At 39.8% G+C, this 17,108-nt stretch overlaps 1 protein-coding gene across 1 annotated transcript in view; it reads left to right on the top strand.

The window, feature by feature from the left end:
• Window positions 1-16,230, top strand: part of FANCM (FA complementation group M) — a 57,804-nt gene extending 41,574 nt beyond the window's left edge. Inside the window, 6 exon segments of the mRNA XM_008269550.5 lie at window positions 3,449-3,555; window positions 4,232-4,786; window positions 10,870-11,224; window positions 13,277-13,568; window positions 15,927-16,037; window positions 16,039-16,230. Coding sequence (XP_008267772.2) covers window positions 3,449-3,555; window positions 4,232-4,786; window positions 10,870-11,224; window positions 13,277-13,568; window positions 15,927-16,037; window positions 16,039-16,153 — 1,535 coding nt within the window. The 3' untranslated portion in view covers window positions 16,154-16,230.
• The last annotated feature ends 878 nt before the right edge of the window (window positions 16,231-17,108 follow it).

Below are 17,108 nucleotides of genomic sequence, written 5' to 3'. Positions count from 1 at the left end.
ATCATTAACAAGCAGGATTAGGAGTAGCTGAGTTTGGGGGTATTAATAGTGGACAATGCCTCATTGAGAAGGTGCCATTTGATGAAAGACTACAAAAAGAATGCTTTGTGGATTGTGAGTTTTTAACTGACACAAAACTGAACTTACTGTTTCCCAGGGTGGACATTGTAGGCCAGTGGGTTAAGCTGCCTCCTGTGATGCCAGCATCCATATCTGAGCACTAGTTTGAGTCCCAGCTGCTCTGCTTCCAGTTTAGCTCCCTGATGGATGTGCTTGGGAAAGCAGGGGAATATGGCCCAAATGCTTGGGCCCCTGCTACCTGGTACATGCGAGACTGAGATGGAATTCTTGACTCAGTTGCAGCCTAGCCTAGCTCCAGCCATTGTGGCTAACTGGGGAGTGAGCCAGCAGATGGAAGATGATCTCTTTCTCTCTCTCCCTCTCTCCTCTCCTTTTATGTTACTCTGCCTTTCAAATAAATAAGTCTTTAAAAAAAAATTTTGCCAGAGCTGGTACTGTGGCATAGTAGGCTAATAAGCTTTTGCCCACGGCACCAGAATCCCATATGGGCACTGGTTTGTGTCCCAGCTGCTCCTTTTCCAATCCAGCTCTCTGATATGGCCTAGGAAAGCAGAAGATTGCCCAAGTGCATGGGCCCCTACCCTAGATGGGAGACCCGGAAGAAGCTCCTGGCTCCTGGCTTTGGATTGCCTCAGCTCTGCCCTTGCAGCCATTTGGGGAGTGAACCAGTGGATGGAAAATTCTCTCTCTCTCTTTCTCTCTTTCTGTCTGTAACTCTACCTCTCAAATAAATAAGCAAAAAAATTCTTTCGCCAAGTAATGGAGAACTTTCACAAAATAGTATTTTCAAACAATGCTTGGGACTGGCGCTGTGGCTCACTTGGTTAATCCTCTGCCTGCGGCACCAGAATCCCATATGGGCACCGGGTTCTAGTCCCGGCTGCTCCTCTTCCAGTCCAGCTCTCTGCTATGGCCCGGGAGGGCAGTGGAGGATGGCCCAATTGCTTGGGCCCCTGCACCTGCATAGGAGACCGGGAAGAAGCTCCTGGCTTTGGATCGGCGCAGCCATTTGGGGAGTGAATCAATGGAAGGAAGACCTTTCTATCTCTCTCTCTCTCACTGTCTATAACTCTACCTGTCAAATAAATTTTAAAAAATTATAAAAAAATAATGCTTGAACAGATCTGAATAAATTAAAAATTTACAAAAAGAAAAAAGAAATAGCAATGTATTTGGAATGAGGGAGAGGGGAAGTAGTAGGAAGTGAGGTAAGAGAGATAGTGAGCAGCCAGATCATCATCTGACGTATTTTAGTAAAATATCTGCAACTTCTATGTTGAGAATGGCCTATAGGGAAACAAAAACTGTTGCAATAATCCAATTAAGGAATGATAGTGACTTTGACAAAGATTGTAGCTCTGAGGAAGGTAAGACATGTTATATTCTGGATACATAAAACTGACAGGATTTTTGTGATAGATTAGAAAGAAAAAAAGTCAGGGGGTTGAACAACTGAAGGATGTCGTGTTGTTAGCAGATATTGGGAAGGCTGCAGATGGTGGTTTGGATCGAAAGGAACGATCTGTATCTCCATGTTTTAAAATTTTTTTAAAAAAATTGTATTTATTTGGCCAGTGCCACGGCTCACTTGGCTAATCCTCCACCTGCGGCGCCGGCACCCTGGGTTCTAGTCCCGATTGGGGCGCCGGGTTCTAGTCCTGGTTGCTCCTCTTCCAGTTCAGCTCTTTGCTGTGGCCTGGAAGTGCAGTGGAGGATGGTCCAAGTGCTTGGGCCCTGCACTGCATGGGAGACTGGGAGGAAGCACCCGGCTCCTGGCTTCCGATCGGCACAGCGCCGGCTGTAGCAGCCATTAGGGGAGTGAACCAACAGAAGGAAGACCTTTCTCTCTGTCTCTCTCTCACTGTCTGTAACTCTCTCTCTTTCTCTCTCTCTGTCTGAAGCTAAGATCTTGGAACTCAGTCCAGGTCTCCCATGTGAGCAAGCAGCAGGGACTCCATTTTTCGAGCGATCACCGCTTGCAGACTCTCAGGAAGGAAGCATACATTAACTGGATGCTGGTACTGGTGCAGAGCTGAGGCTCAAACGCAGGCACTCCAGTTGAATTTAAAATCCACATCACATTGCATTTGAAATACATACGATTTCAAAGATTTTTAAAACAGTACTTCAGAATTCACATTTCTTTGTTTTCATGTGTCATTTTTTTTTTAGATTATTTTATTTGAAAGTCAGAGTTGCACGGAGAGAGAGAATCTTCCATCCACTGGTTCACTCCCCAATTGGCCAAAACGGGCCGGAACCACGCCAATCCAAAACCAGGAGCCAGGAGCTTCCTCTGGGTTTTCCCAATCAGATGCAGGGGCTCAAGGACTTGGGCCATCTTCTACTGCTTTCCCAGGCCATAGCAGAGAGCTAAATCAGAAGTGGAGCAGCTGGTACTTAAACCAGTGTCCATATGGGATGCCTTCACTGCAGGTGGCAGCTTTACCTGCTATGCCACAGCGTCAGTCCCAACCATGCATCATTCTGAAGTACCTGTTAAAGCTTTTTTAAATGATAGCCATAAATAAAACACTATATGTTTCTTGATTTTTAACTGAAAGTTATAAGGCAAAACTTTTGTCTGTGGCTTTTAATGTTAGTACATATTTCCCATTCTGCCTGGATTTCTTATGGTCTTTGCTTTTTGTTTTGTTTTGTTTTGTTTTGAATATTTCTGTTAATCAGGTACAGTCCTAAAGTTGTACTTATGGCTGTACCCTACATACGTTTCTTTTGAATGTATAAGCAGTTCTAATCCTTACTTTCAGGAAAGAGCAATTTTAGCAGAGCTTTTTTTTTTTTTTTTTTTTTTTTTTTTTTTTTTTTTTTGACAGGCAGAGTGGACAGTGAGAGAGAGACAGAGAGAAAGGTCTTCCTTTGCTGTTGGTTCACCCTCCAATGGCCGCCGCGGCCGGCGCACCGCGCTGATCCGATGGCAGGAGCCAGGGGCCAGGTGCTTTTCCTGGTCTCCCATGGGGTGCAGGGCCCAAGGACTTGGGCCATCCTCCACTGCACTCCCTGGCCACAGCAGAGAGCTGGCCTGGAAGAGGGGCAACCGGGACTAGAACCCTGTGTGCTGGCACCGCTAGGCGGAGGATTAGCCTAGTGAGCCGCGGCGCCGGCCCTTTAGCAGAGCTTTTACAAGTTGTCTGTGACCACCCAACTAGTTGGTCTGATCTTGAAGGCTCCTATTTTTGCACTTTTAAATAATTGTTTTTAGACAGCTTTTAGTATTGTGTATTTTGTGTAAAATATTTTTCTAAGATTTGAATCATGTAATTTTGGAATATGCAAAGCTATATACTTTGCCAGTTTTCATTTCAATAATTTTGTTACTTTACCTTGAATTCTTTTATCTTTACAGATTCTGAAATGAGAGGCATTTATATGAAATCTTTGCATAGTCCATTGCTGGGCAGTAAGTACAAAATGGTCCAGAAGAATCATAATAACATCAACATTTTCTCTCAGGTATGAATTATATGGATATTTCAGAGAGACTTTCTTGATGGTGACATTGAAATATATTCCTGTTATTGAAGCCTTTGTTTAGTCTCTAAAATTGTACAGAGCTATTTCATATAATACCTGTCCAGTGTCAGGAAGATGGGCTAAAGTTTTCAGGATTCCTTTAACCCTAATTCGGTCAAAGTATCCTTTCTTTATTTGGATCTAATTAGAATATCTAATTAGATATCTAATTAGGCAAATACTTGAAGTAAATAGAATTTCATTTACTGGCTAAATTTTAAATTCTCATATATTTTCATTTCATTTAAAAATTTAATTTTTTTCAGTTAGTCTTGTTTGTTTATAAGTTGCCATGTTTGGCTTGGTGATACAGTTTTTCCCATCTCCATTGTGTTTTTATGTAGCACTTACTGCATTTTTTACTGTTACTTTTCTAGCTATCTGAATGTTGAATTAGACTGTAATATTTGACAGGACAAATCGTTGTTTTTTCTATATCCCCAAACTTCCTAATTTCCTCTATAAAGAATGTATTCAGTGTATGTTAGCTGAATGAGTGACTGAATTAATAAAGTAAGTGAAATAAATATTAAGATGTCATGTGCTTGAAAGAATATATTAAGTGCCTGATGGTTATATGAATTAAATTTAAGATATTTTTCTGTTTTTACTGTAGATTCCTGAACAAGATGAAACCTATTTAGAGGACAGTTTTTGTGTTGGTGAAGAAGAGTCTTGCAAAAGCCAATCGAGTGAAGAAGAAACTTGTATAGATTTTAACTTAATAACTGAAGATTGTGTCACCAGTGGGAGTAAAAAATATAAAACCCGGAGGGCAGTAATGCTAAAACAAATGAAGGCAAAACAGAATTGTGCAGGTTCAAAAAAGAAATTATCCAGAATTATTTTACCAGATGATTCAAGTGAGGAAGAAGACAGTGTAAATGATAAAAGAGAATCCAGTGTTAACACAAGCACCATTAACAAGAACAAACAACAGGACCATTGTTTGAATTTATTGCCTAATGAGTGTTCACTGCAGTCGAAGGTCCATCCTAATCCAATAGTTAATCAATCATCAAACCAGAGACAACAGACATCACTTAATTTAAAGGATACAATTTCTGAAGTCTTGAACTTACCTGAGAACCAGAACAAAACTGAATCTACATCACCGTTTGCTACCATTGATTCACAGAAAGACTACAGAAAATTTCCAACTCAGTTGAAGGTATGGATCAAATTAAAGAAAAAAGCCTTTCTATGTTTACCATAGGTTTTTTAAATTGCTTTTTTTCTATGTGGTTTATAGTAAAGAACTAGGTCAAAGAAAAATTAACTCCCCCAAACAAAAACACTGAAGAAAAAAAGGTTTTTTAAAGATTGATTTATTTGAAAGGCAGAGGTACAGAAAGAGGGGAAGATACAGAGAGAGAGAGAGACCTTCCACCCTCTGGTTCACTCCCCAATGGCCACAACAGCCAGAGCTGGGCTCATCTGAAGCCAGGAGCCAGGAGCTTCTTTCAGGTCTCCCATGGGTGCAGGGACCCAAACACTTGGGCCATGCTGTGCTGCTTTCCCAGGTCGTTAGCCGAGAACTGGATTGGAAGTGGAGCAGCCGGGACTTGAACCAGTGCCCATGTAAGATGCAGGCACTACAGGCAGCAGCTTTACCTGCAAAACCACAGCTAAAGAAAGTTTCTTACACCTAGAAAATAGCTCACTAAATTGTACAGGTAATTTATAGGATGCCCAGCTTTTAATTTTTCAAATGTGTTAGGCTTCTAATTAACATCATATGAAACACTTGATAATTTTACTAAAAGGATGTAGAAAAATACAGTTTTGGGACCAGTGCTGTGGCATAGCAGGTTAAGCCTCCGCCTGTGATGCTGGCATCCTACATGGGTACCAGTTTGAGAACTGGCTGCTCCACTTCTGATCCAGCTCCCTGCTAATGGGCCTGCGAAAGCAGCAAAGGATGGCCCAAGTGCTTGGGTCCCTGGAGCCATGTGGAAGACTCAGATGAAGCTCCTGGCTCCTGGCTTCAGCCTGGCCCAGATTCTATCATTGTGGCCATCTAGGCAGGAAACCAGTGGAGGGAAGATCCCTCCCCTCCTGTCTCTCCTCCTCCATCTGTAACTCTGCCTTTCAAATAAATAAAAAGTAAATCTTTTTTTAAAAAAAATACAGTCTCTGTGGTCAGTGCTGTGATATAGTGGGTTAAGCCTCCACCTGCAGTGCTGTCTGCTCCACTTTTGATTCTGCTCCCTGCTAATGGCTGGGAATGCAGCGGAAGATGGCCTGGGTGCTTGGACTCCTGCACCCACGTGGGAAACCTGGAGAAGGCTCCTGGCGCCTGACCTCAGATTGGCCTAGGTATGGCTATGGTGGCTATTTCGGGGGGTGAACCAGTGGATGGAAGACCTTTCTCTGTCTCTCCCTCTCTCTGTCTGTATCTGCCTCTTAAGTAAATAAATAAATCTTAAATTTAATTTCTGAAAAAAAATACAATTTCCTATAAAATGAAATGAACAGCAATTATGTGCTAAGAACTGGTTCTCAGATTAACTTCTCAAAAAGCTGCAAGTATGTAACTCTGTCATCTTTCTGTTTGGGTAGGGGGTTTAATGGTGCATCTGGTTTCCTGAATTAATTTTTTTTCAAGAATGGCTGCTAAGTACAATTTCACCTTCTCTTTATTGAATTTATAGTTACAATTATTTTGCTAAATAGGGATTAAGGTCAAGCTAATAGGAATCCCTTAACTGTAAATATTTATTAAATTATTGGGTTATTATTTAGGGATAAGACTGAAATAAAGATTTTCTTTAAATAATTTTTTGATTCATTTATTTGAAAGAGTTACAAAGAAGGAGATGCAGAGAGAGAGCGAGAGAGGTCTTTCATCTGCTGGTTCATTCCCCAAATGGCTACAATAGCAAGAGCTGGACCAATCTGAAGCCAGGAGCCAGGGGCTTCTTCCAGGTCTCCCATGTGGGTGCAGGGGCCCAAGCACTTGGGTGTCCTCTGCTACTTTCCCAGGTGTATTAGCAGAGAGCTGGATCAGAAGTGGAGAAGCAGGAACATGAATCCGTACCCATGTGGGATGCTGGCACTGCCAGTGAAGACTTAAGCTACTAGGCCACAAAGCCAGCCCCTAAAGGACGTTACTACTTTAGTGCTCCCTTCCTTAAAGGTAGATATAGGTTAATAAAACTTTGTATATCATGAAAAGAGATAAATAGATTTGAACGGAATTGTTTAAAATTTTCTTTTATTATCTAATGCAATTCTATATTGTTTGATTCTTTAAATTAGGAGGGGAAAATTGAGCTGAAAGAAAACTGTCTTATCAGAAACCTTCAGATGTTCAGATATTATTAACAGCTTGTTTTGTCATGTACAAGCATATTGCAAATAATAGTTCTTGTAGTTTGCCATTGGTTTGAGTGTTTTCACAAATGCGTATATACCATTTTTATGATGTCCAGTTTTCTTTCTTTATACACTTCTGTAGAAAGCCATATTCTACTAAGTCCTTCTAATATTTTTTCTAGTTCTTCCTTTATTTATTTATTTTTTTTAATGATTAATTATTTGCAAGGCAGAGTGACAGAGGTATCTTCTATTCACTGGTTAATTTCCCAAATGGCCACAACAATGGGGCTGAGGCAAGCTGAAGCCAGGAACTGGGAACTCTACCCGGGTCTCACGCGTGGGTGGCAGAAACCCAAGTACACGGGTCATCTTATGCTGCTTTCCCAGGTGCACTAGCAAGGAATTGGATTAGAACCAGTGCTCTGATATGGGAAACTAATATGAGGACATTTAAAAATTTTTTGAAAATGGAATTAAAAGATAAAAGATTTTGAAACCCATGCCAGTTTTTTATAAGGTGCATTTTCAGTAAATGTTTTAAAGACTCCTTACACGTATTTCCTTTACAAACACATACACTCACACAAGCAAGCTGATATACTTTATGAATTCATGCGAATATTTCAACTTTAGGAGTATGGGTTTTTCATGTAATCCCTTTAATTTCATATCTTTATCTCCCTTTCTCCCATGTGTAGAATTCTAGTTCTCAATCATACAAAGCCATTTCAAAAAGTTCGTAAAAAATGAAATTAAAAGATAAGCTTATGTTGGCACTAGAAATTTTGAAATCCATGTATAGTTTTTCTCTTTTTTTTGACAGGCAGAGTTAGACAGTGAGAGAGAGAGAGAGAGAGAAACAGAGAGAAAGGTCTTCCTTTCCATTGGTTTACCCTCCAAATGGCCGCTATGGCCAGCATGCTGCAGCCAGTGTGCTGTGCCAATCCGAAGCCAGGATCAAGGTGCCACCTCCGGGTCTCCCATGCGGGTGCAGGGCCCAGGCACTTGGGCCATCCTCCACTGCCTTCCCGGGCCACAGCAGAGAGCTGGACTTGAAGAGGAGCAACCGGGACAGAATCTGTCGCCCCAACCCAGACTAGAACCCGGGGAGCTGGTGCTGCAGGCGGAGGATTAGCCAAGTGAGCCACAGTGCCGGCCCCATGTATAGTTTTTCATAAGCTTTTTGAATATACCCCATATAGGGAATAATAAAATACATAGTTAACTTGTGTTATTCTAAAAACTGTATATTTTCAGAATAATAGTACCATTACTATCATCAATCTTACTGAAACCAGGTTTAATATATGTTTTGTAATTCTTTTTGTTTAAAGAAGAATTTATAATTCTTTACAAACTATTTGTAATCATTCTGATTATTCCATCAAACTGGATATATATTAAGGTTAGTTTGTTTTACTTTTATAGATTCTTTTTTTTTTTAATTTATTTATTTGAAAGGCAGTTACAGAGAGGCAGAGAGAAAGGGTGGGGGGGTCTTCCATCCGCTGCCTCGGTCCCCAGATTGCCACAATAGCCGGAGCTGCACCGATCTGAAGCCAGGAACCAGGAGCTTCTTCTGGGTCTCCCAAGCAGGTGCTAGGGCCCAAGGATTTGGACCATCTTTCACTGCTTTCCCAGGCCACAGCAGAGAGCTGGATCAGAAGTGGAGCAGCCGGGAATCAAACCAGTGCCCATATGGGATGCTGGCACTGTAGGCGATGGCCCTACCTGCTATGCCACAGTGCCAGCCCCTATGGTTATAACTTTTTTCAGCTGTTCCATATTGATGCAAATTTGGGTTTATAATATTTCATTATCATAAATAGTCCTGTAACAAACATCCATTGCATGTCCTTCTCATGTAGCTTTGGGTTATACACCTTGAAGAGGAGTTTCTCCAAAAGATAAATGTATATGGAATGTTGTAAGTGTTGTTAATTTCCCCATAGGGGTGTTACTCTGTTACTACCAGCAATATAAAAGAATTCTTGAATCCTTCACAGCCTCATCAACAGAGAATGTTGTCATTGTGGTGAGAAATGGTGTTTTTGAAGTTTTAATTGTTCCTTTTTATCTCAGCAAAATTTTTAGAAAAAAATTTTTTTAAGATTTGTTATTTACTTGACAGAGTTACAGAGAGAGGTAGAGAGAGGTCTTCATTCCACCAGTCCACTTCCCAAATGTCTGCAACAACCGGAGCTGTGCCAATCCAAAGCCAGGAGCCAGGAGCTCCTTCCAGGTCTCCCACATAGGTGCAGGGGCCTAAGCACTTGAGCCATCTTCTACTGCTTTTCCAGGCACATTAGCAGAGAGCTGGATCAGAAGTGGAGCAGCTAGGATTCAAACCTGCATCCATATGGGATCCCGGTGCTACAAGCTGGGGCTTTGACCCACTGTGCCACAGTGCCGGCCCCTATCTCAGCAAATTTGAAGAATCTTTTCATACTGAATGTTACAGAAGAGTCATTTTCATTTCTTTTGTGAGAGTATTTTGAATTATTGTTTGAGGTGTTTGTGGACCACTGGAATTTTATGTGCCATCTTGACTACAAATGCACAGGAAGGCTGGAGGGCCAGTTTATAGTTATCCATTCTGATGATGTTTTCCCTTTCTAGTGGATCTCAAGATTGAGAAGTGTGTTTATGGGGCCAGTGTTGTGGTTCAGTAGGTTAAGCCACGGTCTACAGTGCTGGCATCCCATGTGAGTGCCTGTTCCTATCTTGGCTGCTTCTCTTCCACTCCAGCTCCCTGCTTATGCTGCAGCCACCCACAAGGGAGAGATGCAAGGAGTTCCTGATTCCTGGCTTCAGTCTGGTCCATCCCTGGCCATTGCTGCCATTTGGGGAGTAAACCTGTAAATGGAGATCTCTCTCTTTAAACTCTTTCAAATTAAAAAAAAAAATCTTTAAAAAAGTTGAGAATTGTGTTTATGCTTTCTTCATTTATGGAATAGGTTCATTTGTCATATACATTTATGCTAAATGTTGGTTTTGGGGGTAAGGATTTGGACATGTAGCACTCTGCGTGTTTATAGTGCCCCATGAATCTTTCAGAAGGGTAGCTCATAATCAACAGCATTTGGCAAATACTTTCCGAGAATCTCCTGGCTTAGTTAACTCCGGAGAATCTCACGTTCTTTTTGTTGACCTCTGTGTATTCCTTACTTTATTGTCACCCTAGTTAGATAATTTAACATATTTTTGAAACCATGTATGTTTAGCAGGTGTAGTTGTTTTCAGTTGGCAGCATTTCCTGGTCATCTAATCTCCCAATTATTTTTTAATCATATCTAGTTTCCTCATTTTTCAGATTGAATTGTAATCTGCTTTAAGTCTTATTATTTAACTGCCAATTTGTCTATTCTCTAGGCTAAAAATTGTAATTCTCCTTTTTAACTTCATTTCTTTACTGTTCATTTTTAGAGTTTCTAATTCCTCACATTCTTCTATTAGCTTTTGTTAATACATTTTGAGTTGTAAGAGTGTTGGCTTATTCCTTCATTTATTAACTTTGTTCAAGTTGAAGGAAACAAGGATATTGTCAGTAAAGAGAATGTGAGAAGCTTATGATGCTAATATGTATTTTATTTATTTATTATTTATTTGAAAGGAAGAGTTAAGAGAGAGGTCTTCCATCCACTGATTCAAATGGCTGCAACGTCTGAGTTAGGCCAGACCTGAAGCCAGGAGCCAGGAGCTTCTTCCAGGTCTCCCACGTGGGTACAGGGGCCCAAAGAATCTTCCACTGCTCTCTTAGGTGCAAGCAGGGAGCTGGATTGGAAGTGGAGCAGCTGGGACTCGAACTGGTGCCCAAATGGGATTCTGGCGTTGTAGGCCGAGGCTTTACCCTGCTGCACTACAGCACCGTGCCTGCTAATATGTATTTAACCTGATTGTGATCAGTTTTTTCCTTTTTTGTTTTGCCTTCAGGCTGGTACTATTCTGGAAGATGCCAGAATTTCAAGACCACATTCGACTGGGACAAATACTTATCTTGGACTTCTACAGGAAACAGAGAGAACCAATATCCTTGTGGATAGCCGTGAAATAACTTCTGGTTTACAAGTAATTTCTTCGCTAAGAGCAATCCATGGGTTACACGTAGAGGTTTGTCCTCTTAATGGCTGTGATTACATTGTGAGTAACCGCATGGTCGTGGAAAGGAGGTCTCAATCTGAGATGATAAATAATATCAATAAGAACAAGCTCATTGAGCAGATCCAACGTTTGCAGAGCATGTTTGAAAGAATATGTGTGATTGTGGAAAAGGACAGAGAAAAAACAGGTTTGTGTCTTTAAATGTCTTTATAACATTGTGAAAGAACCTATTATTTCATGCATTATTCTACTGTTAGGATGTGGAAAACGCAAGTATAAATACCTGATTTATGAATGCCATTTAATCTTTTAATGATGCCATGTTTCTCATTAGCCATTGTACTTAAGTGCAGCTTTTGAGAATTAAAAACAAGAAACTGAAGGCAAATGAACCAATCATAATGCTTTCCCAAGAACCCCAGAAAGGATGAGGGCCTTAAATATGGCAAAAATGGTCAAGAGAAGTAGGATTCAGGAGATGTGTAGGAGTCAGGATTTTCTGGAGTTAACAGTTGTTGAGAATTACTCTGAGTTGACTAACTTTTTGGTTTCTGGGCACTCAGTGGTGTTATTTATTGCAATTGTGAATATAAGAGAAGCAGTAGAGTTGAATGTATTTGAATTTTCTATGAGTCACTTAAATGGATGTCTTGGATGATTAGGAAATACAGGATTGGAGCTTTGGTTAGGGAATTTCTGTGATAGTTATTTACTTGTGTGGAGACACCTTGAATAGTAAAAAATAATGGGGTGTGGAATCAGAAAATACAGTGATATCTGGCTTCTCTAAAGTATGTATCATTGCATTGACAAATCTTTCCCTCTGCAGGAATAATTGTTTTACTTATCTTGTGATATTCAAGGGATTAAATGAAATCATGTAGGTGAAACCAGTATAGATGGGCTAATTACACATAAAAGGCCATAGTATAGTTCATGTAAAACACTGGTTTGGGAATTGTGCAACCGTATTTCCATCTGTCACTGGTAAACCATGTAACCTTGGATAAGTCACTTGTGTGTGTGCGTGCTTTGTGTGTTTAATGAAAAGTAAGAGATAAATAGATGGAAAAGTATCTTTGGGTTTGGGGATGCATATTGGAGAATTAAAAAAAAGGATATAAGTAGTAGAATACAGAAAATCAAATGAAGGAAACAAGTAAATTAATTGGAAAGATGATGCTAAAATGAATTTACAGGTCTTTGTTGATTCACTCTTTAATAAGTGCAAGATTGTATCACTTAAACCAACACTTAGTAAGTTCTTCATCAGTTGCTAGTATAAAAAATATTACAGATGACTAATCTTTTTTTAAAAAAGATTTATTTATTTGAGAGGTAGAGTTACAGACAGTGAGAGGCAGAGACAGAGAGGACTTCTCTCCGTTGGTTCACTCCCCAGATGGCCTCAACGGCTGGAGCTGTGCCGATCCGGAGCCAGGAGCTTCTTCTGGGTCTCCCATGTGGGTACAGGGGCCGAAGGACTTGGGCCATCCTCTACTGCTTTCCCAGGCCATAGCAGAGAGCTGGATTGGAAGAGGAGCCGCCAGGACTAGAACCAGCGTCCATATGGGATGCAGGTGCCGCAGGTGGAGGATTAACCCACTGTGCCATGGCGCCAGCCCCTAGATCTTTTTTTTTTTTTTTTTAAGATTTATTTATTTATTTGAAAGCCAGAGTTATTACACAGAGAAGGAGAGGCAGAGAGAGAGGTCTTCCATCATTGGTTTACTCCTCAACTGGCTGCAATAGCCAGAACTGCACCAATCCAAAACCAGGAGCCAGGAGCTTCTTCTGGGTCTCCCAGGCAGGTGTAGGGGCCCAAGGACTTGGGCCATCTTCTACTGCTTTCCCAGGCAATAGCAGAAAGCTGGATCTGAAGTTGGAGCAGCCTGGACTCAAACTGGTGCCCATATGGGATGCCGGCACTGCAGGCGGCAGCTTTACCCGCTATGCCACAGCTCTAGCCCCTAGGTGAATAGATCTTAACTTTCTTAAGTTGTCTAACGATACAAATTCTCTTATTTATTTACCTTTCTGTGCTGATAATAGTTCAAAACACTTATAATATCTCAGATACTTAAGAATCACTTTAAAACTGCTATAGGTGTTTCTTATTAATAGAATATGGCATTACTTTGCTTATTGATGTAGATCTTTGGATTTAAAAAATGTAAAGTATATTCTACTTAATATTTGTTACTAACATTTTCATTGTCCTAAAATATGAAATATTTAGGAGACACATCAAGGATGTTTAGGAGAACAAAAAGCTATGACAGCCTTCTGACCTCCTTAATTGGTGCGGGAATCCGAATTCTTTTTAGTTCCTGCCAAGAAGAAACTGCAGAATTGCTAAAGGAACTGTCTTTATTGGAACAACGAAAGCATGTTGGTATTCATGTTCCAACAGTGGTGAATAGTAGTAAATGTGAAGCACTACAGTTTTATTTAAGTATACCCAATATAAGTTATATAACTGCATTAAATATGTGTTACCAGTTTTCATCTGTGAAAAAGATGGTTAACAGGTATGTCTTATTAATTTTAACATTTTTAATTGATATTATTTTTGAGCTTCCATATAAATTTTCAATATATGTATGCATACAGTGTGTAATGACAAAATCAAGGTAATCAGTATTTCTGTTTCAAACATTTATCATTTTTCTGTTAGGGACCATCAGACTTCCAGCTATTTTGAAATATGTAATAAATATATTGTTATAGATTATATTTACCCTACCATTCTACAGAACACTAGAATGAAATACTTTTTTTTTTTTTTTTGAAATACTCTTATTTAACTGTATCTTGGTGACTTGTTATCTAACCTCTGTCTGTCTCTTCTCCCCTGCCCCTTTCCTAACTTCTAATGACCTCTATTCACCTCTGTTTCTGTGGTGTGAACTTTAGATTCCACAAGTGAGAATGTGTCTTTTTGTGCCTGGATTATTTCATTTAACATGAGTTTCATACATGTTGCCACATGACAGGCTTCTGCTCTATTTTTTGGCTAAATAGTATTCAATTGTGTACCTATACCACATTTTCTTTATCCATTCATCTGCTAATTAACAACTTGGCTGATTCCATATCTTGGCTATTGTGAATAGTGCTGGAATAAACATGGGAATGCAGGGATCTCTTTGATAAAGTGATTTCATTTTCTTTGGTTATATTTTCAGTAGTTAAGATTGTTGGGTCATATATGAATTCTATTCATTTTTCCATAATGGCTGTACTAATTGGATTTCTACCGATAGGGATTTCTCCTTTTCCATTTCTATTTAGTTTTGCTTGTCTAGCTAAACCTAAGTAAATTTTATTTAATAAGCTTTTAAAAATGTAGCTTTTCGATTTTTTGTATATTTTAAATGTTTACTTGAAAGGCAGAAAAGACAGGGGGAGAGATAGAGCATCTCATCAGGTGGTGTACCCCCCAAAATAGCTGCAATGGCTGAGGCCCAAGGTCTCCAAAATGAGTGGCCTCTTCTGCTTTCCCAGATGTATTAGTGGGGAGCAGCTAAACTGGAAGCATAGTAGCCTGGATTCAAAACTGGCACTCTCATATGGGATACTGAGGTGTTGGCATTGCAGGAGGCAGCTAAACCTGCTGTGCACAACACTGGACCCTTTATTCTTTATTACTATTTTTTAAAGATGCATTTATATATCTGAAAGGCAGAGTGACAGAAGGAAAGACAGGGAAACAGACTGACTGATTTCCATCCATTCCATGCTAAACTAAGAGCCAGGAAATCCATCTGGGTCTCCCATGTAAGTGGCAGGAACTCAGCTTATTGTCCCTTTTCCTTTTATTCTTTTGGAATACGCCTGTTGTGAAACTGTTTGCTTAATGGTATAGCATTAAGTTTTGTGGATGTCTATCTTCCCATCATTTTTTTTTTTAAATAAGACCTGGATATCTAGAAAATTCTTCCTGCTGCTGCTTAGGCTATTGTTGTTGAAGATCTTTTACTGCATTGACTGTTTTATGATTTCTCACTATGCTGAATTTCTCATTCAAAGTATGAATTATCTACCTCAATGTGTATTATTTTTAAGATTTATTTATTTATTTAAAAGAGAGAGAGAGAGAGTGGTATCTTCCATCTGCTGGTTCACTATTCAAGTGGTTCCAATGGGCTGAGCTGGACCATCCAAAGCCAGGAGCCAGGAGTCTCTTCCGGGTCCTGATGCGGGTGCAGGGCCCAAGCACCTGGGCAATCTTCTACTGCTTTCCCAGGCCATACCAGAGAGCTGGATCAGAAGTGGAGCAGCTGGGACTCAACCCGGTGCCCATATAGGATGCCAGCAGTTCAAGTGGTGGCTTTACTGGCTACGCCACAGTGCTGGCCCCTCACTGTGTGTATTCTTTATCTAACCTAAGAATCCTTATTTTTTATTACTTTTCAGGCATTTTGTAGAATTCCTTTACTTTGAGGTATGCTTCTGGAGAATGTTTCAAGATGTTAAGCTTTCTTTACTCTGATTTCTATGTATTTGGTCTAACATTTGCTGCTTTCAATTTTTTATTTTTTTAAATATGGTTTGACATGAAAGGTCACGAAGCTTTTTTTTTTTTTTTTTTTTAAGATTTATTTTATTGGGGCCAATGCTGTGATGTAGTGGGTAAAGCCGCCACCTGCAATGTCGGCATCCCATGTGGGTGCTGGTTCGAGTCCTGGCTGCTCCACTTCTGATCCAGCTCTCTGGTATGGCCCAAGTCCTCCGGGCTCTGCACCCACTTGGGAGACCTGGAAGAAGCTTCTGGTTCCTGGCTTCCAATCAGCCATTGTGGCCACTTAGGGAGTGAACCAGTAAAAAAAGATATGGCTTTTATAAAAGTCAACAGATGTAATGTTTTTTCTTTTGCTGTTTTTCAGCTCACCTCAAGAAATCTCTAATTATGCACAAGTAACTCATCAAAAAGCTGAGGAGATCTATAGATATATTCACTATGTGTTTGACATGCATATGCTACCAAGTGATCTTAACCGAGAGACTAAAATCTGATGCATCACCAGATGGCTCAAAGAACTCTCACAATACTAAATGCTCTTCAGTAATTACTGAGGTGGTTTGTGATGATCAGTTAAAACTATGTAAATAAGAGAACATTTCCTGATTAAACATTATTTTATATTGTATATTTTATTCATATAGATTACATAAATTACTTTAAAAGAACCTGTAATGTCCAGTAATCATTTTGACTAACTAGATTGTGCAACCAATATTTTTCTAGTTTACTATGACAAGATTTATTTAAGATACTACTGAGGGTGGTTTAAGAAAGTATAGCTTTTGAGATGTATTTTGGAATGTTCCCCAAGATGAAGGCACTGTCCTTGTTTGTTAGCAATGGTTTCATGTGTTTGACTGTTGGCAACTTAGATTACAAACATGTTTTCTTTCCTATATATCCATACAAACTAATACCGAAATATTTTAAAGTTACTGGGTTTCAACATAGGTGTGGGTACTTCAAAAAGCTGATGAAGAAATGGGACAAAAAGGTAAGTATGTTGGTGCAAAAATATTTTGTAATTCACGTATACTTACAAAAGGTAGCTTAAGACTTTTAAGTCTCAAATTAGCATTTTGTTTTCAGTTAAGAGATTTAATGACCTTAATTCCTAAAACACTACTCATTAACTTCATGCAGCACCGCATTATACCAAATATTAGCAACTCAGCTCCTAATAACTCTTGTCATAGAGTCACTCTAAAACAAAAGATGGTTTTTGTACAACTGTGCTCTTTTTCTTAAGTCTTATGTTTCTATAAATCCTACAGTTATACTTATTTTCTTTCTGTAATCCAGTACTTCAAAATCCAGTACTTCAAAAACAACAATAGGGGTTGGCATTGTGGCATACAGTTAAGCCTCCACCTGTGACACTGGCATCCCATGTGGGTGCTGGTTCAATACCTGGCTGGCTCCATTTCCAATTACCTCCCTGCTAATGCACCTGGGAAAGCAGTGGAAGATGGCCCAATTGTTTGGCTCCTGCGCTCATATGAGAGACTGAGATAAAGCTCCAAGATCCTGGCTTTGGCCTGGC

This window comes from Oryctolagus cuniculus, chromosome 12 (genome assembly GCF_051225735.1).
Source record: "Oryctolagus cuniculus isolate XC-2025 breed Fujian yellow rabbit chromosome 12, ASM5122573v1, whole genome shotgun sequence".
Classification (NCBI taxonomy): Eukaryota; Metazoa; Chordata; class Mammalia; order Lagomorpha; family Leporidae; genus Oryctolagus; species Oryctolagus cuniculus.
Note: the sequence above shows the minus strand (reverse complement) of the source record. Positions and strands in the feature narration are given on the sequence as shown.